The sequence below is a fragment of the Crocodylus siamensis genome, chromosome 3 (genome assembly GCF_052110815.1).
Source record: "Crocodylus siamensis isolate JL-2025a chromosome 3, ASM5211081v1, whole genome shotgun sequence".
Classification (NCBI taxonomy): Eukaryota; Metazoa; Chordata; order Crocodylia; family Crocodylidae; genus Crocodylus; species Crocodylus siamensis.
Window position 1 is genome coordinate 99514656 of NC_143397.1, and position 20950 is coordinate 99535605.

The 20950-nt window shown below is 45.9% G+C and overlaps 1 protein-coding gene across 1 annotated transcript in view; it reads right to left on the reverse strand.

Annotated features, from left to right (window-relative positions):
• Positions 1–241: 241 nt before the first annotated feature.
• Positions 242–20950, reverse strand: part of SUSD1 (sushi domain containing 1) — a 106031-nt gene continuing 85322 nt past the window's right edge. Inside the window, exons 15-19 of the mRNA XM_090037654.1 lie at positions 20435–20528; positions 18052–18307; positions 9466–9505; positions 7415–7508; positions 242–1643 (exon numbers count right to left, since the gene is read on the reverse strand). Coding sequence (XP_089893780.1) covers positions 1508–1643; positions 7415–7508; positions 9466–9505; positions 18052–18307; positions 20435–20528 — 620 coding nt within the window. The 3' untranslated portion in view covers positions 242–1507. The remainder of the gene's footprint in view (positions 1644–7414; positions 7509–9465; positions 9506–18051; positions 18308–20434; positions 20529–20950) is intronic.

Here is a 20950-nt window from a genome sequence, read left to right on the forward strand (position 1 = left end):
ACTGGAACATACTCCTTGTAAATTCCTCATTTTGCACTACTGAAGTCCATTTGGCAATGTCTACCCACCTGGCAAGTGTAGTTGAGCAAGTTCAGTGCTTTGGATGGGCTAATTAACATGGCTGAGTGACACACTGAGGACACAAATGAAAATTTGAACATAGTTTGGGAAAGCAAGCCAAAGCATTGAAAAACAAACAAGTTTTTCTTTATTTTGACAATTAAAATAATTATTTTGCTGGTATTCTGATTCTGAAACAATTACTTCTGAACAGGGATGCGGAGCATAGCATAGGCACTTGGGGAATACGTGGAAAAATTAAATTTGCTAACCCTGAATGGACCACAGCAAATCAGCTAATTGTATCCATATTGGGTGATTTTAACCAGATGTTACACACACAGGCTCATTAAGCAACATATGACTTTTATGATTCTCCACAACTGTAATTATGATACAGAGATTAAGTAAACTGCAATTAAAAGCATGTAGCCCCTTATTAAAAGAATTTCACAACCCATTAATGCTACACAGTTGTTTAGCAAATTGCAGTTTTATAGATCTACACATTATTTCTGGATTGCTACCAGTAATTGCTAATTGTTATTAGCAATAATTGTAACAACTTGAACACATCTGTTTGGAAACACTTCTTTAAGTGCAATGTGTGACTTGACTGTAACACCTTCCAGGTTATTACTAAAGATGTCATTACACTTAATTGATTGAGCTTTCTACCTTTGTAGCTGCTGGACATGCAAAAAGGGCTCCTGGGTTTTACCACAGTTTACCAGGAAAAGGCAGCACTGCTCTTTCATCAGAGGGAATTATTGCAGTGTGACCAAGGGATAACAGTAACTCACTGTATGGGTAACAGCAACAATATACTCCAAGATGTTCTGTGATACTAGGAATCCACATTTCTAGAGCAATGAAAAGCTTTCACCCAATGCATCAGAGGCATTGTTAATGACCTGGAGGTTCCTTCTAACATAAACAGTTTGGGGAAGTTATACATTACATCCAGCACACTTGAAAATGAAGGAGGGTACAGGCTTTTAACTTTCAGTATCATACAAAGATGCATGTAGGATGCACAGATACATCAATACTGTACTGACATGGATTTTATTTTCAGAGGGTACTGGGAGACATGAACAACTGGTGCCTCCCAAGACTGGGGGGCACCATTTGTGGGCGTCAGCATCAGCAGTGTCATTGGTGGCGTGGTAAGTGGTGACCACCCGCAAAAGCTGGCGGCAGTGAGGGTATGTGTTTGTGAGTGGCAACTGGCAACCACCAGCAGACGCTGCCGGCGGCAAGTGGCAACTGCCCACACAAGTCACCACTGGTGGTGGTGGGAGGGAGGGGGTGATGACAAGTAGTGACTGCCCGCAGAAGCCAGCGGCAATGTCAACCAATCTCAGGCAGGGCACGGTCCCCCTCCATGTCCCCCCTAGAAGTCACCTGTGCTGGGGGAAAAAGGCATTTGAGAAGGGATGTATTGTCAATCTCTATGAAAGATGAGATGATCCCCACCCCTTTCTGTTTCTTGGGTACTGGATAAACGTACAGTCTCATTGGAAGACATCCCTATGGCCATTGTAGTCGGAGGTACAGGTACTGTTCTGTAGAGAAAAAAGCTGGAGAAGAGAGGAGGAAAATCCAGTTAAAAACCAAATGTTCAAATAAGAGTTCAAGCCATGAGTAACAGGGAATCTCCTCATTGCTTATTGGTAAGATAAATGGGGGGGAATATGTTTCCAGAGTACTTTGAAGCTATAAGGTGCTATTTCATAGATTTTCATAGACATTAGGGCTGGAAGTGACCTCGGGAGATCATCGAGTCCAGCCCCCTGCCCAAAGGGCAGGAAGTCAGCTGGGGTCATAGGATCCCAGCAAGATAAGCATCCAATTTACTCTTGAAGGTGTTCAATGTAGGTGCTTGAACCACCTCCACTGGCAGACTGTTCCAGACCTTGGGGGCTCGGACAGTAAACAAATTCTTCCTTATGTCCAGCCTGAAACGGTCTTGCAGGAGTTTGTGACCGTTCGACCTCGTCATCCCTTGGGGCGCTCTGGTGAACAGACGTTCCCCCAGATCCTGGTGGTCACCCCTGATAAACTTATAGGTGGCCATCAGATCACCCCTGAGCCTGCGCTCTTCCAGGCTAAAGAGTCCGATGTCTCTCAGCCTGTCATCGTAAGATCTGTTTTCCTGACCTCTGATCATGTGCGTGGCTCTCCTCTGGACTCTCTCAAGCTTCTCCACATCCTTTTTGAATTGTGGAGCCCAAAACTGGACGCAGTACTCCAGCTGTGGCCTCACCAAGGCCGAGTACAAGGGGAGAATGACGTCCCGGGATTTGCTCGAGAAGCATCTATGGATGCACGCCAGCATTTTGGTCGCTTTACTAGCCACAGCATCGCATTGGAGGCTCATGTTCATCTTGTGGTCAATGATGACCCCCAAGTCTCTTTCTTCTGTAGTGCTAACTAACGTAGCACAGCCGAGCCTATAAGGGTGCTGCAGGTTTTTCCTCCCAAGGTGGAGAACCTTGCATTTTTCGGTGTTAAACACCATGAGGTTCTCGTCTGCCCATTTGCTGACCATGATATGACTTCAGATTCAAAGAGCAGCATATTCATGGACCACTAACCTACTGTAAAGAGCTGCAGCATATTACAAATGCACTTTTGAAGGCAAGGTTCTACTGAAAGTTTGTTCCACTGACCTAGATTAACCTTGGCATCCAGAAAGCTCAGGTACAAGCCTAGCTTACAAGAGTTTCGCAGTCTGGCCACTGCCTTTACATGTGTGCATGAGCGCTAACTTGTAGCAGAAAGCCAAATATCAGGAGTGGGAATTAGAAAGATGTGAGAGCACAACAAGAAACATTAATAAGTAAAATTGGGCTAACGAATATTTTTAAATTATGAAGAGTTCTCTTATTCTATGTGGATATGAACACTCAAAATGCACGCTTTCTGAGCTGGATGGTAGGCTCCCTTCCTGACAGCAATGAGCAATTCTTCATGCAGGCACTCCCACTGTAATTGGCAGTGGAGTTTTTCAGTGCAAACTCATAATCTCAGCCTCTGGGATTCTTGACACCACAGGCATTTGTCACTAAAAAGAAGCTGGTGCGTATTAAAATAAAGGGACCCTTGCCATTAGAAGCAAAAATAATATCCCACAACATCACAGGCAGTCCAGTAATAGAAAACTTAAAAAAAAAGGTTTATCAGAGAGGTAGTTAGCCATGTTAGCCTGAAGTTAAAGAATAAGGAAGAGCAGGATAGCACCTTAGGCCCCCTCTACATATTACAGCTATTATGCAATTAATAGGTAAACTGAGACCAACTACATGTGCAAAGTACCCACCACAACATAGAAAGGTCCAACCAGTTACAAAGTTAGACCTCAAAAATGTGCATTAACTTTACAGATGACTGCTATCCAGCTTTAATTGGCATATGTAGCTGGGACTCAGCAGCAGTAGGGCACAGCTGTGATCTCCCTGCCTCGGAGGTGCGTGGTGGTCCCATGGCTGGGAGACTGCAGCAGCTGCGATCTCCCTGGTGTGGGAGATCATAGTCCCACAACTGACAGGATTCACAGCCTTGGCTCCATCCCACCTGCAGCCAGGACTGTGAGTCTATTTCCATGTGAGACTCAGAGCCCCAGCTGCACCCCACACCCACATGCCTCCTGCCATGTGTGGCATGGTAAAAGGCACGATTGTGTGGATTGTGCATTAGATCCTATCACACTTTTACCTGCATGTGTAGAGGGGGCCATACAGAGTAACCTGGTCAGAGAAGCATGAGCTGTTGCAGGTTACAGTCTATTTTGTCAGATGCTATGGAACATGTGAAACATGAAATGGCATCTGACGAAGCAGACAGTTGCCTGGGAAAACTCATGCCTCTCTCAACCAGATGTTCTATAAGGTGCCAGCTTTCCCTGCCTTCTGCCTGAAATGTTTGCTTCAAAGACTTTTACTGCTTGTAAGGCTATATGGCAGCTGAAAGCAAGGGGTGCAGGTGCAGCCCACCTGCTCTGCCATACAATGATTGTGTAAACTTATTGAAGAATCAATAAGCAAATTGGGGTTGGGGTAAAACTTTTAGCTGCTTGTTACTGGGCTGTGGCCCAGAGCTTGATGATTTCCCAGGGAATGGAAAATGTATCGCAAAACACATCATATACAGGAACTCGCAGACTAATGAGATCCCGAGTGGCACCTCAGAGAACAGCAGAGGGTGTTTCCCTCCAGGATATCTCTGGAAAGGACTGCTTTAGTTTCTGACGAGCACTCCACTGGACCCCACCAAAACGGGAGAACGGGTTCACTCAGGTGAGTGTGTTGCAACTGCAGGAACACAGGACTGGCATGGCCCTTCTGAGTCAAGTCACGCAGCCTAGCACACTAGTGCTGCAGCCAAACACACCCTGTAATCCCATTCAGATTTAACAAATGTCACTTTACAGAAATAAGTGGGTGGTTTGCCTCAGCTACTCTTGTCAGAAAGCTGTTCCAGAAACTCTCTCCTCTGGTGGTCTAAAACTTTCTTCTAATTTCCACCCTGAATTTATTCATAGCCACTTTACATCCATTTATTCTTGGGCAAACATCACACTTTCACTTACATAGCTCTTCTCTCTCCCTGGCGTTGACATCCCAATACCTGCAGAGACACTGTCTATCTCTCAGTAGCCTGTTTTGTCCATTTCTCCTAGAACTGAGACAACTACAGATCCCTTGTACTGGCAATACAACTCTGGATGTATTTTTTGCTTCAACGGGTCCTTTGTCAAAAGTCAGCACAGACCTGGGAATAATCCCACTAACTCAGTCTACCCTGGAAGTCACATTCCGAAAAATAGACAGTCAGAAAGTAGGGCAAAGTGGCACCTTGGAAACTAACTGGTTCAGAGAAGCACTAGATTTGTAAGCAACAGCCTCTTTCTATGAACGCTTATACTTTTCTGAACCAGTTACTGTCAAAAGTGGTATCTTCCATCTGACTTCAAATTAACACAGCTAACTACCGCTCTCATAAACACATAAATAAATTAGGGCAAACCTTAAATTTTTATAGTTTATTATGCTCTATTGTTAAGGAAAAACTGATATTACTTTCTTCATTAATTGCAGACAAGAGCACACACAGGCTTTGGAATATCTACTTTCGGAATCTGCAATCAAAAGAGACTGATGAAAATTTAGATACCCACAAATAAAACCCCCCACCCTCCACTCTACTCCCTGCCTCCTGATGAAAGCTCTTTTCTTGTGCCATCCTGAATACATATACATTGATCAAAACTGTATCCTGCAACTTGAAAAACACAGATTATTGGATGTGAGAAGAGCAACAGAAAATTCTCCAAAAGAAATGTTACTGGATAAAGCCATACTGAGAGACAGGATGAAAGACACATTTAAGTGAAGGGGAATTTTTGAATGTTGACCACTGACAGTAATGACAGACTAGGTATAGGCATGGCTACTTTCTCCTCACAGCAGTACAAAGTATAAACTTTAATCTAGCCCCCCAGTAAATTGAAATGCCTCTCATTCAAATTCCTTTCCTTTCCTGTGTCCTTGTGGCAAGGTATTTAACAGAATTTGCAGATTCGTTGGAATCTGACGGGCCAGGCCGTAAGTCCTTCTGCTGTGGCCTTGAAATTGCACCCTCCAAGCTGTCAGCTGTGCACCTTAGCGCCTACATCCCTCATCTGAATCCATTAAAGAACCTCCTTTTCTTTGTTTTGTGTTTGTTTTGGCAGTAGTTAAACATTCCCTTTCAAACATGTTTAATGGTCTTAAGACAAAACACTTTAAGGCAGGAAAAGATGAACTAAGTACCCTACGAGCTGGACAAAGCTTTGGCTGGGATGATCTAGGTGGGGATGGTCCTGCTTTGTGCAGAGGGTTGAATTAGATGACCTCCTGAGGTCTCTTCCAGCCCTAATTTTCATAGTCTGTAAGGTCAGAAGGGACCTGAGAGGATCATCACATCCGACCCCCTGCCTTGGCAGGAAAAAGTACTGGGGTCAAATGACTCCGGCAAGGTGATTGTCTAGCCTTGTCTTAAAGACCCCCGGGGTAGGAGCCTGCACCACTTCTCTTGGAAGTTGGTTCCAGATCCTAGCCGCCCTGACAGTGAAGTAGCGCCTCCTGATGTCTAGTCTGAATCTACCCTCTGCCAGCTTGTGACCGTTATTTCTTGTCACTCCTGGTAGTGCTCAGGGGAACAGGGACTCCCCCAATGCCTGCTGGTCTCCCCTGACTAGTTTGTACATGGACACTAGATCCCCCCTCAGCCTTCTCTTGTGGAGGCTGAACAGGTTCAGGTCTCATAGCCTCTCCTCATAGGCCCTGCCCTGCTGCCCCATGATCATGTGAGTGGCCCTCCTCTGGACCCTCTCCATGCTGTCCACATCCCTCTTGAAGTACGGTGCCCAGAACTGGATGCTGTACTCCAGCTGCGGCCTGAGCAGTGCTGCATAGAGGGGGAGTAATTTTCTATGAGTCTGTGAGCTCAGAGTTAATCCTCTTCAGGCAAGGATGACCTTTAGTTGGTGTTAGGCAACTCATGCTGTAGTAACTTCAGTTTGCTCCACAAGGCTAATACCTGCAATCTGTAGTCCTCAAGTACCCCAAGAGGCACTGCTCCCAGCTGTCCCCACATGGACTAGCTATCCTCCATACTCTTATGCCCTGAACTGACAGCTGGAGATAGCTGCAGGAGTGCAGGAGGGGAAGAAAAAGGGTGCAGAGGAAGGGGGAAAGGAAGAAGGGGGGAAGGCGAGGAGCGTTCTCAGCAGAGAGAGACAGTGTGGGTTGATACAGGCAGTGGAGTATGTGATCTAAGTGGTGTGGGATAGCAGGGGAGGTGAGGAGGGGGCACTGTCCCATTTCCTCCTTCCTCCCTGCCCTATATTGCTGCTAGAGAGTTGGCAAGTGGGGCAGAAATGGAGGATACTTGGCAACTCTTAGCCATGGTCCTGCTTGCCAACTCTCTAGTGGCTAGTCAGAGCTATGCACATGGGAGAGGGTATTAACTTTTAACATGCCACTGCTCACAGCATGTGCTAACTTCAATTCTGTCAAGCATTCCTTAGACAGAGCTAGCACACGGTAATTGTAATGTATAACAACACCCTTATTTCCTCCGCTTCTTCCCCTCACTCCCCAGCCCCAAAACTTGAGAACAAATGAATTTGTATTTTACTGGCTAGTCATATCAAGGTATGGATTTGTCTCACAAAGGTGAGCTGGCTGGGAAATGTTCATGAAGCCTGTAACCACTTGAGGGACCTTATAATGAGCAGGCTGGTTAATAAAGACTGTTTGACAACATACACAAACGAAACTGAAATCAATTGTTAACATGTACATACCGTGCTGCTGAGAAGGACAGGAGCAGTATAAAGCAAACAGAAGCAACTGATCCTAGTCCAACAGCAATCAAGGGCTCTAGAGTGGGTGATATATCTGAAAGGGAAATTTCAAACAATTCAAATGAACAAATACCAAACAGCAGGGCTTGGGTCTTGTGATTCACCGCCTGGGTAGGCTCAAAGTTAAAGCAGCGTAACAAAACTCTTATGCTCATTTATTGCTCCATCAAGTAGTAATAGAGATGTCCAACCCATGGCTAGTGGCCAACTGATTAAATGAGGTTAACAACACATTATTCAAAAGGGATTATGCAGTCCATACCCACCCTTGCCTTCCTTTTTTTTTTTAAATTTTAACAACTGGTATCACTATTTTTCCCTTTCACCATCAACTTGTTTCAGGTTAGCCCATGTCCCTAAGGCCAGCAGAGTCTAATGGTTCATTTACCAGCTCAAACCCTCACTTCCTAATTCTTTTAATATTGGCACTATTTTTTTTGAATGGCAATTGTGGTAGCAGTAACAGAATGGAAGTCAAAGATAGGCATGACAGACCTGCTGCAGCACAAATACTAAAGTTAGTAAGAACGATGTGAGAACATCTCGCTTGAATCAGGAAAATGCTTAATTGACCACCTTTCCCTTTTATGGCAGCCACAAGTTACTACTTTCTTTCCAGAATCTCCACAGACTCTTAGATCATTGATCCTATGTCTTTAAAGTCCTGTGTCCTGTCAGAGCTTTTGTTGCAGTTGGGAGGATGACTTAACAAAAATGGTACATTCTTATTTGGTGGAATTGTTCCGTGGGTTTACGCGGAGAGGATGAGCTTCCACATCACAACATCTACAATTACCACTTGGCTAGGAACTTTTTATTGTCACTTGAGCCACAGCAGGAAGGACTATCTAGATACAGAATGCATTCACCACAGTGACAAATTACTGGTCTAAACCATAGACCGGAGCTGTAATGCATTAGGAGATTGTCTAAATGTTTTCGGTGTATACCCAGTTCTGCGCACTGGTGAGCTCCCACTGAAAGCAGTCAGAACAATGCTGAACACTTCTGAAAATTGTATCATAATCCTTGAACCTTTCATCAAGAACTAAAACAAGGGTGTGCCTCAAGAGAAAGAAAATGAAGCAGCTGGGTGTAAATACATAACTGCATAAAGCGTGGTTCCCATAAAGGATGGGTCCCCAAAATTTTCAATGTAGCATGGAGACTGTTCCCCATCATCTTCTGCTCAGAAGATATCAGCATGGGGTGTGCCTTTCCAATCTTTCTGTGACTCAATTCTTCTCCCAAAGAGGAGAGCTCAACTGGACACCTTAAAGCCAGTTTCTAGAAGCTAAAAAATAGTGAAGGACAGTGGAGCCCAAATTTTCAAAACAGGCCTTTAAAAATGCACTGGAAGCCTTGTAAATGTGCATTTCAAAGCATAGGTGAGACACTGGCGGGGGGGGGGCACATGTGCCCCCCTTGGGAGCACTGGTGTCCCCCCTGAGCAAGCGCTCTAGCTGGTAAGGGGGCACAGAGAGCAGTAGTGCCCCCCCTGAAATTGGCTCCGCTGGCAGCACATCAGAGCCCCCAGTTGCCAGCTGGCCACTGGGGAACCCCTTCCCCACTCCACCCCGGTCACCAGCTGGCTGCTGGAGGACGCCCCCCCGGGTCATGACCTGCTGGTGTCGTTCCTCCCCCTCCCCCCCCCCCCGACTCAGGAGGCACCAGTCGCCCACGTTTCAAAGTTTTCAAGTATTGAGCACATTATGCCCAGTTTTTCAGCAGGCAAGAAGATGGGCGTGAAAAGCTGCAGCTTAATTTTTGAAGTTGTGAAAAGTATCAGAAAAATTATTTTTAGAAATCCAGCCCTGTAAATATTATAGAACCAAGCAAACATTCTGCCTCTGATCCTTACAGTCTTCCATGTACCTTCATTACTAGCTGTGCATTAAACTGCTGCGGCAACTGTTAGTTTTAAGCTGACAAGAGAACTACGCAGAGCTGCACAAGCTTCTGTTTTCTCAGTAGATGAAAAACTGCCTTACTTTTAAGTTGTGCCCAAACTACACAGGATTGTCTCTTCACCTGAAAAGGAAAGCATAAGAAAATCATTGGGTTTTCATAGACCAATTTACCAATGAGTCTATACCAAATGGGAGGGCATTCAAACAAGAGATGAACCTATTACTGGAGACTGGGGATAATGGCACAGTGGGCCTAGGCAGTGCACCGCCACTGCAGGGCTGGCCTGCCTGGACCATATGACCATGTGAGCTGACACGAAAGCAGCAGCAGTGATGTGAAAGAGTTCTGAACCTTGCAGAAGTTTGAAACCCACTAGATTAGAGAGAAAAAATCCTAGTTCTCTTCTTTTAGATACGCACATTCTTTCTTCTTACAACACATGCAAAAAAGCCCTATGAAAAAAAACTTTAAAGCTCATTGTTGAGTATCCAAAACCTGGGAAACATCAAAGTTAAGGCTACCCATGTAGTTATAATTCCACATGCATGTAAGCATGAACATGCGACCATGGACTATTTAATTACATTGTTATTTACGATTTCTCAAATAACATATTTTATTATATTTACTTCACCTTTGAATATTCACATAGCACCTTATAATTTTGAAACAAATGTTATAGGGCTGTCAATGAACTGCTGTTAATGTGCATGATTAACGCATTAATCGGTATTTGAGTAAACTTTTTTTAATGAGTTAAATGTGCACATGGTTTTGGAGTCTGCACCTGGGCCCTGCTCCACCGCCTATGGGCCACCCAGTGGGGCAGCGGTGGCAGTGCAGAGGACCGCAGGGCAGCCTGGGAGTGGACTCTGAGCGACTGCAGCTGGAGGGAGTGGGGTCATGCATAGACATATGTGAGCAGCCGCAGCTTGCACGCTGAATGTAGAACAGATCAAGGCCCCCACAGTGAGGGAGGGAAAAGGGCAAGGGCAGGTGCTGGGGTCAATAGGGCAGTACGGCCAGGGCAGGTAATGGCATGGAACTGCAGGAGGTTCATTCAGAGGCATGGGGGAGGGGAGTGCTCTCTGCCACTGTGTACGCCCCTGGAGAAGGCATAAGGGGCATGTGCCCCCCAGATTTGTGCGTGGAGCAGAGGCAGACTGCCCACTGCAGGCTGGGGCTCCATGCCCCTGCTGCCTTTGCCTCAAGAGCCATATGTTGGATGCCCCATGCATCCCTTTCCCATCTGCTGGCAAGATGCACAACATGGCATTGAGTGGCTCCCAGGGCAAAGGCAGCAGGCAAAGGTCACCCCTTTACCCTAGCACCTGCCCCACTCCCTCCCTCACTGTGGGAGCCTCAATTTGCCCCACTCTGCCCCTTCCCTCTCCTCCCACCCCTTCCCCTCCACAGACTTACCAGCACGGCGCTGTGTGTGTGTGTTTGTCTGCCTATCTGTGTCTGTGTCTCTGTCTGCATGTCTGCCCCTCACTCCCAAACCATAGCCCTCCTCACTCTGCTGCTGCCCCTCACTCCTGATCCACAGTACCCTGCAACCTGCCAGGGTGTGCAGGGTCCATCCTCTCCAGGCTCCAACCCCCTCCCCACCCCCACAGGGCCATCCTGGGCGGGGGATGGCGAATCAGGGTGACTACCCTGGGCCCTGCATCTTTGGGGGTCCCACAGAGCTGGGCAGAGCAGCGGTTCCACATCCAGCCATTAGCTACCCCTGCTGCTGATGTCACAGCTGCCGATGGCAGCGGCAGCTTCTTCGGGTCCAGTATCGGAGCGGGGTGGGGGGCCCCACGTGGGCTGATTGGCCCTGGGTGCCACACCCTGCTCGGGTCACCTCTGCCCCCCCCCACACATCCACAGCCCCTCACACCTTCACAATTTCCCCCTACACACACACTCCACACCCACCCCCCAACCATACAAAGTACCTACATAATTTTTCATTTTCTGTGCAAAATTTTGAGTTTTTAGCTGTGCAATTAAAATTGTGATTAATTGTCACTAATTTTTTTAATCATGCAACAAATCACAATCAAATTTTTAAATTATTTACCAACCCTAAAATTTTATACTTCACTTTTCCTAAATTAGTTCTCATGCTAGTCCAATATAATCTTTATAGTATAAATTCTTGTTATATAAATTCCCATTTTTAATTTTTTTGTACTTTCCATATAAGTGATAAGGAATCACTGTAGGTATCTCTGTAAATCACAGAGGAAGTGCCCCCTGTAGTGGCTCCTTTAATTTTTTTTCATTTTGCCACTTGCCCCCTCCCCCCAAGCCCTGATTGGCAGAAACGCCCCACCAACCAGGCCGCTTGCTGCTGATCACCAGGGAAGCAAAAAGTACAGTTTTAAATACGCCAAGGTTTTTGCCTTTCTGCTGCTGATCGGTAGCAGGGCCTTAGAGGCCCCATTGCTTCCTGCTGATGCTGCAGAGGCAAAAACTGCAGCCGATTTGGGGGACAGTGATTCAATTTGCATGGGCCAGCTCCAGCCCTTTAAAAAAAAAAAAAAACCCTGAAGAAACCCTGGGACTCACACTCCTGCCGGTGGGGGGTGGGGGGTGGTTTCTGCATGCAAATATAGTGCCCTGAAGCCCCGAGGCTGCACCAGAAGCGGTGTGTCCTGTGGCTTTTCTTCACCTTTTTTTTTCTTAAAGGGCTAAAGCCCCAGCAGGTGGGGCAGCCATGGGGGGGAGGAGTGAGGGGGGTTGTTGAGGAGGCTCATGCAGAGCCCCCCATGCAGCATGGGGCAGTGGAGAGCAGTGGGGATCACCCCCTGCCCAGCAGCACCTGGTGAGCACCGGAGCTTTTCTTTAAAGTAGCAGGAGCTGGGGCGGGCAGGGGCACCCACTGGGAGACTGGGGGAGTGGGCAGGGGTTGGGGGGGCTGGCAGGGGTCCCCCCATGGTCACCTCGCTCCTCCCCCAGCCCCCTCTCCCTTGCCCCTAGTACTTACTAGCTCAGAGTGGTAAATTTGGGGACAGCCCAAATCATCAAAGTTCTCTGAATCTTTGCTGAAGCTTCGGAGAGCTTTGGATCAATTTGGACCTTTAAACTGGTTCCCCGATTTGACTCGGATTCAGAGATTTGGCCACTGAATCAGGCTGAATCTCCTCCAAATCAAATCACCACCCAAAGCTTTGCACAGCCCTAGTGACTGATCAGTGACCGGGGCGAAGAGGTGGAGTGTGGCAAGTGACAAAATTTAAAAAATTAAAGGAGCTGCTGCAGTAGGCACTTCCTCCATGGTTTACAGAGATCTCTAGGAATAAGTCATGATGCATTTGTACCCTTGGACAGAGTTATCTTTGCATCTATAGACTGCAGTTTGAGCTTCAGCATGCTTTGCTGTACACAATTAATTTTTTCTTGATGTAGTCTTTGCTGTGGATCTTTTGAACTATTTAAAAAAGGAAAAGATTGAGATAAAGGACTGTTAAAAATATATGAATAAATAAAAGAGCTCTATGCTGTTGGAATTATAAAACTCAGTGGGGCTGGGAAGTCTGCTCTGGCTTGGTTAACTTCCATGGTTCTAAGGGGAGAAAGGAAGGAGAGCAGAAAAATAAAGACACTGGATTTCAGAAAACCAGACTTTAGCGAACTTAGGGAACTGCTGGGCAAGAACCCCTGGGAGGCAATTTTAAGGGGAAAGGAGTCCAGGAGAACTGGCTGTACTTTAAGGAGACTGTATTAAAAGCACAGGAGCAAACTATCTTGATGCAATGGGAAACGGGATGTGCAACAGGACACCAGCCTGGCTAGGCAGCAATCTCTTCAATGAGCTGAAAGTCATAAAAAGAATCCTATAAAAAGTAGGAAACTTGGTCATATCACTAGAGAAGAATTGAAGAGTATTGGGCAGACACACAAGGAGAAAATCAGGAAGTCAGTCTGTCTGTGTGTTCAGCTGATCAAGAAAGCCAAGGCATGATTTCAGATGCAACTGGCAAGGGACATAAAAGGCAATAAGAAGGGAAGGGACATGAAAGGCAAAAAAATTCTGTAAGTTTGTAAAGAGTAACATGAAGACTAAAGAAACCATAGGTCCCTTATGGAATACAGAAGGCAATTTAGTTAAGGATTCTGCAGAGTAGTATTTTTTACTTCAGTTTTCACAAGTAGGGTCAGCTATTAGATGATAATCACAGTCGGCAGCAAGGATAGGGAAGGAGACAAATGGTTCAGGCTAGTGGCAGAACAAGTTGGGAATTACTTAGAGAAGTTAGATGTTTTCAGGTCTGCAGGGCCATATGAGATGCATCCTAGGGTACTGAAGGAATTGGCTGAGTGATTTCAGAGACATTGGCTATCCTCTTTGAGAACTCATGGAGGTTCGGTGAGGTACTGGATGATTGGAAAAGAGCAAATATAGTGCGCATCTTGAAGAAAGGGAAGGAGGATCCAGAGAATTATAAACCAGTCAGCCCAACCATGACATCTGAAAAGATCACATGGAGGAGCTCTTCAAGGAATCTACTTTGAAGCACTTGGAGAAGAACAAGGTGATCAGAAGCAATCAGCATGAATTCACCAAGAACAAGTCATACCTAGCCACCTGTATAATAAGGTGACAGACTCAGTGGATGGGGGGAGAGCAGTGGATGTGGTATACCTTGACTTTACCCAGGCTTTTGACACTTTATCTTATGGCTTTCTCTTTAGCAAACCAAGGAAATAAGCTGTTTATAGTCACTATGTTTTTCTAGGTTGAATCCAGACTACAGCTGTCACTATATACACATGAACATCTGTACTCTGAGTTAAAATTGGCTCCTGTCTGAATTACTTCATCTTCATTGAATAAGGATTAAAGTTAATGCAGACAAGGGCAGTCTGAGCTCAGCTCTTTAGACTATATTAATTCACATGTATATACAGCTTTGCTTTTGGGAAAAACACTTTAGGAACTCGGCAGATGCACATTGCAAATATCAATCCCTGTAAAGGATACTCAGTTGGATTTCTGCAACACAATAGAGACTATCAGGCACAAAGTAACACCTTTACAAAGTCAAATGCGCCAACAACACCTCAACCTGACTAAGTATCAGTATTCTAAGCCCCCAGCTCTGCTCAAGCAAACGAGCTACTGCTCTGTGAAGAAGGGGGCCTCTTGCTGCTCCGCAGTCCCTGGGAGGGCTGTGGGCTGGGGGGCTATGCCAGGCTCTTCCTGGGGGGCTCATGCCCTGGGGTCTGCACGCAGTACAATCGCAAGCTGCTGCTGCGGCACCGGACTCTTCCCGGCGCTCAGGGTGGGCTATGCTGAATGCCGAGAACAGCCTGGTGCCGCCGCTGACCCTAGCCTGCAGAGGCAGCCTGCTGTCATCTGAACCCCCTACACCCTGCCCCACACCCACTGACAGTTTCTTCCGCAGCTGATGCCAGCCACTCCTGGGGCTGCTGCAGCAGGGGCTTGGGTGAGTGTGGAAAGCTGCATTGTGCTCCGTGCCACCCAGGACTCCACTTGTCCGCATTCACCCCAGCCTGTGCTGCAGCAGCCCCAGAAACAGCCAATACCACCTGCCTGCACCATAGCACAGTGCAGCCCAGGACCTCGGGTGAGTGGGGACAGGTGGAGCCCAGGTGTGGGGGGACAGGCAGAGCACGGTGCAGCCCAGAGGCTGCAGGCAGCTGGTGCTGGCTGCTCCCAGGGCCACTGCAGCAGGGACTGCAGTGAGTGGGGACAAGCTGCTCTGTACCCCATATCCCTTGGGGCTCCACTTGTTCTCACTCACTACAGCCCCTGCTGCAGCAAGACCTGCACCGCCTGCTCCCCCCGCCCCGACAGTTCCTTCTGCTTTGCCCTCTTGTGCAGTTCCAGGAGCAGCACTCTCCCCTTGCCCCTTCCCTAGTCCCAGCCTCACTCCCTCCCTCCCTCACCACGGTGGGAACCTATCCCTATTTGTTACATTTAAACTGGGTTCCCTTTATGCAAATTCGATTTATGCACAGTTTCCTGAGAATGCACATACCACATCAATTGAGGGAAACCTGTACTTTCAATGCTAACACTCCATGCTCATGTGGTGTGGTAGCAGAGCAGTTAAGCCATTTTGCTATGTCTCCAGAGGTGTGACTCCAAGCTCTGTTGCCCAGGTGTGTATCAAAGGCCATCTCCCTATGACCCAGCTGTAAATGAGGACCTGGTCTTTAAGGGTGCCTGTATATGCTGTGCAGGATTAATTCAGTTTAGTTCTCCCTAAATTGAAATGGTAGGTTTTTAAAAATCCCACTGCGGGCTTGATCCCATACTGGATCCCCACAGGCTTGATCCCATAACGGATCAAGTATGGGTCATTTTAATAGAAATGTTGGTTTATCTTAAACAATTCATTCAAGTTTTGGCTGAACTGGTTTTCCTACCCATACCATTTTTCCTGCTCATAAAAGAAAACATATTGGTAATTTTAAGAGAGAGCAGCAAAAAATTGAAACAATCCATTTTTGTACTGTGTGCAGCTCCATAGGGGTCTAATTCAGTTAGCTGCCTCTGGCTGCTGCTATAATATAAATGACTAATAAATAATAACACTGGCAAAGACACTTTCATAATAAGTGTTTAATGTGTTTGTATGCAAATATGAAAAAAGGGAACTAGAAGTAAAGGCACATTTAAATAGTTAAAAGTTCTGAGCACCCAGGGACTACTGATGATTATGCTGACGCTACTTGGATTAGAATTTAGAATGTCTTAACTCCATCAGGCCATCTATCGAGGACAATGATTCTCAGCCTTTTTGTATTCAAGGCATCCTCACTAGACTCAAGACACCCCCTCCTTAAGTTTTATTAATTAAATGGCACCCAATTTCAAAAACTAATTCATATATTACAGTGTTTACTTCCTTGCAGAGGTGTGGGGCAGCGGACAAGTCCAAGCCTATGCTTATCTGCATAATGATATCACAAGAACTAAGAGATGTGACACTTGAGTGGCTATGGGAGGAATGGATTTTAAACACATTATTAATTAATTATAATTCTTTGCTTTCATGGCTGCTAGCACCATTTAACTTCAATAACTAATTAACAAAGGGTTCCTTTTTTCCAAAAGATTGACGTATCAATAAGCATGGTCTTATGCTCCTTCTATAAAGGTACCAATGCTAATAATAAACATTCACCCAACAAGACCTGCAGGAAAAAAGAGAGGGAGGGGGAAAGGAGACTGAGGCCTCTGCCAGATGTGCAGGTAAAGGCATGATAGGATCTGATGCATGATTGAAACAGAGAGCCTGGGGAGAAAGAGCCCAGGCACAGCCCTGCAGGGAAGGTAGGGTACAGCCTCAGCTGAGGTGCCATGACAAATAGGTAAGGAGATTAATTAGGAGGTGCCTGCAAGCAACCCAGGAGGATCACCTGATTGGAAGAGGGAATGATCAGAAAGATATAAGGCAGCCCCAGAGGTTTGGGAGGCAGTCTGCCCATGGAAATGCTCTGCAGAGGTGCCTGTGACAGAGACACAGGTTGTAAGTGGGTTTGGCCAAGAGACAGCAAGAGAAGAAGCTGAAGGCTAGCCATGCATATAGACCCAGGATTGGGATAGGAATTTAGCTATAGCCAGAAAGGCTTGTGTTTTCATTTCAGTTTGGCCTGGTACCTTGAGGGGGGTCGAGGAGGGTCAGGTGCCCAGGGGTCAAAGGTGTGGTGGGTGAGTAAAGGTGGTGAGGGCCCTTTGGGTCAGAGCCAGGGCAAGAATTGTGTGGCTACTAGCGGGAGTCATGGCCACCCCTAGGACTCAAACCCACTACAGCAATCCATACAATTGCTCTTCCTGCCATGTCACACATGCATGGCAGAAAGCATGATTGTGGGATCAAGCATAGATCCCATCATGCTTTATTGCCAGTGAAAGGGGAGCTTAGGATCATGATCTCCAGATCCCTCTGCACCAAAAGTAGCAAGCTCTCACAGTTGGAAGCCTGCAGCCAAGGGAGCACAGGGTGGGCACCCATCACTGCAAGCCTTATCAGCTGACAGGACTCCCAGCCACTGGGACAAACCTGGCTGCATGTTTAATTAATAGCATCATAGGGACCAGCCACAAAGTTATTCCACACTTCCTGTGGAATAGCTATACAGTTTTTCTTGTTTTATGACACCATTAATTGCTTTAACATGTGGCTGGATTACAATTTCAGATGTGATTAACTGGTCAGTCATGTCTTACATGTAACCTGATGTTAACATGCCATGCTATTTGTAAGTTGAAACCTAGTTAAAACAGAAAAGGTTTTCTCATCATGGTTATTTGGAATAAGTTCTAAAGAGAGAATCTAATGTTGACAGTGAATGGCATTCAGATCTCCTCCCGCCTAGCACTGTCTGGATAAATTATGACCTCATATATAGGTATTTGCATCATGTATAAATTGGAGGGAACTAGTTCCTCCTCCCTGAGGCCAGATGGTTTTACATCACCAAATTTTCCTTTGTTTATATTTTAGCATCTAGACGTCAGCATTACAATGCATGAGAGATCCACCAGCAGTTAAAATGTTGATTTCAAGACAGTTACGTTTCAGTCGTGTTCCATCAATGTAGAAATAGAACAAAAATGTTAAAACTTCCCCCTCTTCTGCAGCTAGATTCATTTCACTCACAAAGGCTTAAAGAGAAGATTTAAGAGCAATCATTACCTTATTCCATTCGCTTATAATTCTCAATACAACGCAATAATCTCTTCCACGTTTTAAAGGAGCATTATAAAATTTCCCATAATAATGCCTGTCTCCAAGAGTGATTGACATGTTGTCAGCAACATCCTTGGCCAGAAATTCAGCTGCCACATACCCTGCAGCGTTGGTGGCATTGCTAAAGAACGTTGCAGCAGTGAGGGAATTGCAAGCAAATTGGCTTTGCCAGTCTGAGGGAAGTACAATCACTTGGTAAAAACTAGAATGAAACAGAAAAACAAATATCACTGCTCATTTCAATGAACCATGCACTAGAGCAACATCATATTTGCAAGCACTCTGTTATATCTTTTGCCCCTCTAACAGTTTTTCAGTCATAAAAATTCAGTGTGAATTCTTTATGTGTGTAGCTGTAGTATTTCGCTTTGTGCATTTGCTACCAAACCCTTTATAAAACACAACACGGGCAAGCATAAACCTGATTTTCCAAATTGCACAAACAAATTGAACATGATTGTGCAAGACCAAACTAGGTGTGTCTACACGTGCGCTTTAATGAGCAATAGCTTATTTTACTGTGCATTAAAGTGCCACATAAAAACCCACACAATTATGTTAATGCACAATAAAATAGGCTACTGTTCATTCATTAGTGCATATTAAGGAAACTTAATGTGGATTTCTTTAGTACCTCACACTGGATTTACTAAATTTAATAAGCATTAGAAAAAGTGCCTTAATGCATATGTAGCCGTGTCCACTGGATACTTTCATAAGACAGTGGCCAACTATGAGTTACTGCATATTGTCCTTTTGCTGCACTCATTTAAAGTACAACTTTCAGCTCTAATCTGGACACAAAGAGGATCACATGATCAGCCTATAAGAAACAATTTTAATTTGATTTCTCAGAGATAAACTGTTATCTAGATCAAGAAAGTGTTGACAGTTCCCAGCTATGAGGCTTTAGTAAGAAACCACTCCCTGACTTCTTTAAACATTTCAGGTATGGTACAGTACTCTGTACCTCAGCTTTCCCCCAGTATGGTTGTCAACGTTTTCTAAACTCAAGGCACCCTCCATCAGACTCAAGGCACCCCTCCAAAACTTTTGTGAATTGTACAATACCCCATTTCAAAAACTTATTTATTCCAGACCTTGCAAAATCATCAGGTCCAGCCCCCTGCCCAAGGGGCAGGAAGACAGTTAGGGTCAAAGGATCCCAGCAAGATAAGCGTCCAAATGTTTCCAGAATGGTTGCTTGCATCACCTCTGGAGGCGGTCTATTCCAGGCCTTGGGGGATTGGGCTGTAAGGAAGTTTTTCCTCATGTCCAGCCTAAAACGGTCTTGGAGGAGTTTGTGACTGTTAGACCTTGCCATCCCTTGGGGTGCTCTGGTGAACAGGCATTCCCCCAGGTCCTGATGCGCACCCCTTAAGTACTTATAGGCTGCTCCCAAGTCACCCAAGCCTTCACTTCTCCAGGCTGAAGAGTCCCATGGCTCTCAGCCTCTTCTCATAGGGCCTGTTCACCTGCCCTTTGATCATGCGCGTGGAGTTCTTACCTCCTTGCAAAGAAGCTGGGAAGTGGGGGCAGAGGACCAGCAAGGCAGGGATGAACTTGTGCTTGCACTTGCCTGTTTATCTCCCCACACCTCAGGGCACCCTTCAAACGTTCTTACGGCAACCCGAGGGTTGCCCCAGAACCCTGGTTGAGAATCACTGTTCTACGTAATTTTTTGCTAGATGTATTGGATGATGTACACAAGAAAGTTAGAGTTGAACTGCTCTCACAAAATGCCAGTGTGAATCTGGTGTACCTCCACTGAAATTCAGAGCAACTCAGAACAGAAATTTGTTCTGCAAAACAGAGAGGAGCCTGAAGTCAAAACCCGCAAAAAGGAACACTCAAAAAACCCCTATGGTTAAGCTGGGATCTCAATCCAAGCTTGCTGGTTTGGTTCCATCTCTAATAAGAGGAAGGCAAGCTGGCAGGTGGGTGCTACAACCCAGCCACCACTGCCACTTTTCCCAGTAGCAGCATGGGGAGAGCACCTGCAGCAGGGGGGAGCCATTATCAAAGCCCCTATACACTGCCAAAATCCCGTATCAAATGGGAAAGAAGGGGAGAGGGAGGAGGAAGACAGCTTACCTCTGGCTGCAGAGTGGATCAGTGGCACAGCACAGGGGAGAGACAAGGGTATGCTGGACCAAGTTGCTTACCATTGATCCCCTATGCTGCAGGCCAGATCTGATCATTTCAGGGGTCAAATCCAGCCCGCAGACCTCTGGTTGAGCACCACTGTTCCAACCAGATACAGTCTAAAATAAAAATCAGCCATATAAGTGACCCAGCTAAACAGTCAGGAGCACAGGGAAAAACCAACCTGATAGGCCCATTTCTATCATCCACTTTCCATAGTCTGATCAATGGTGCAGGGCTTTGCAGAGTCACGAGTTTTACTTCTGGGAAGCGAGGATCTGAAAAGCAAACCAGGGCCAGTCCTTCAGAAAAGCTTCTGGAAGTAATGCAAAACTGAAGGCACAAGACTGTTTTTCTAGATTAGAATTATACAGGGCCTTCATAAAGTCCTTGTGCACAACCTAAGTTATTAAAGTTCACAAGGACTTTATGGAGACCCTGTACATTAAACATGCTGGCAATGCAAGGAGCTTGAGCAACGAATTGGGGGGATCTTGAACTACTGGCACTGGTAGGGCTTAATGGGAGCATGGTGGCACAACCACAGGGAGTGGCACACAGGTACTGAAGTATATGCTGTGCTCAGGAATGATGGAAATGAAAATAAAGTTGGTGGGATAACACAAAGGTCATTCACACAGATGACTGTCTAAGACTATATCAGGTTGGCAATTACCAATGGGGGAGAAGAAACATTTAA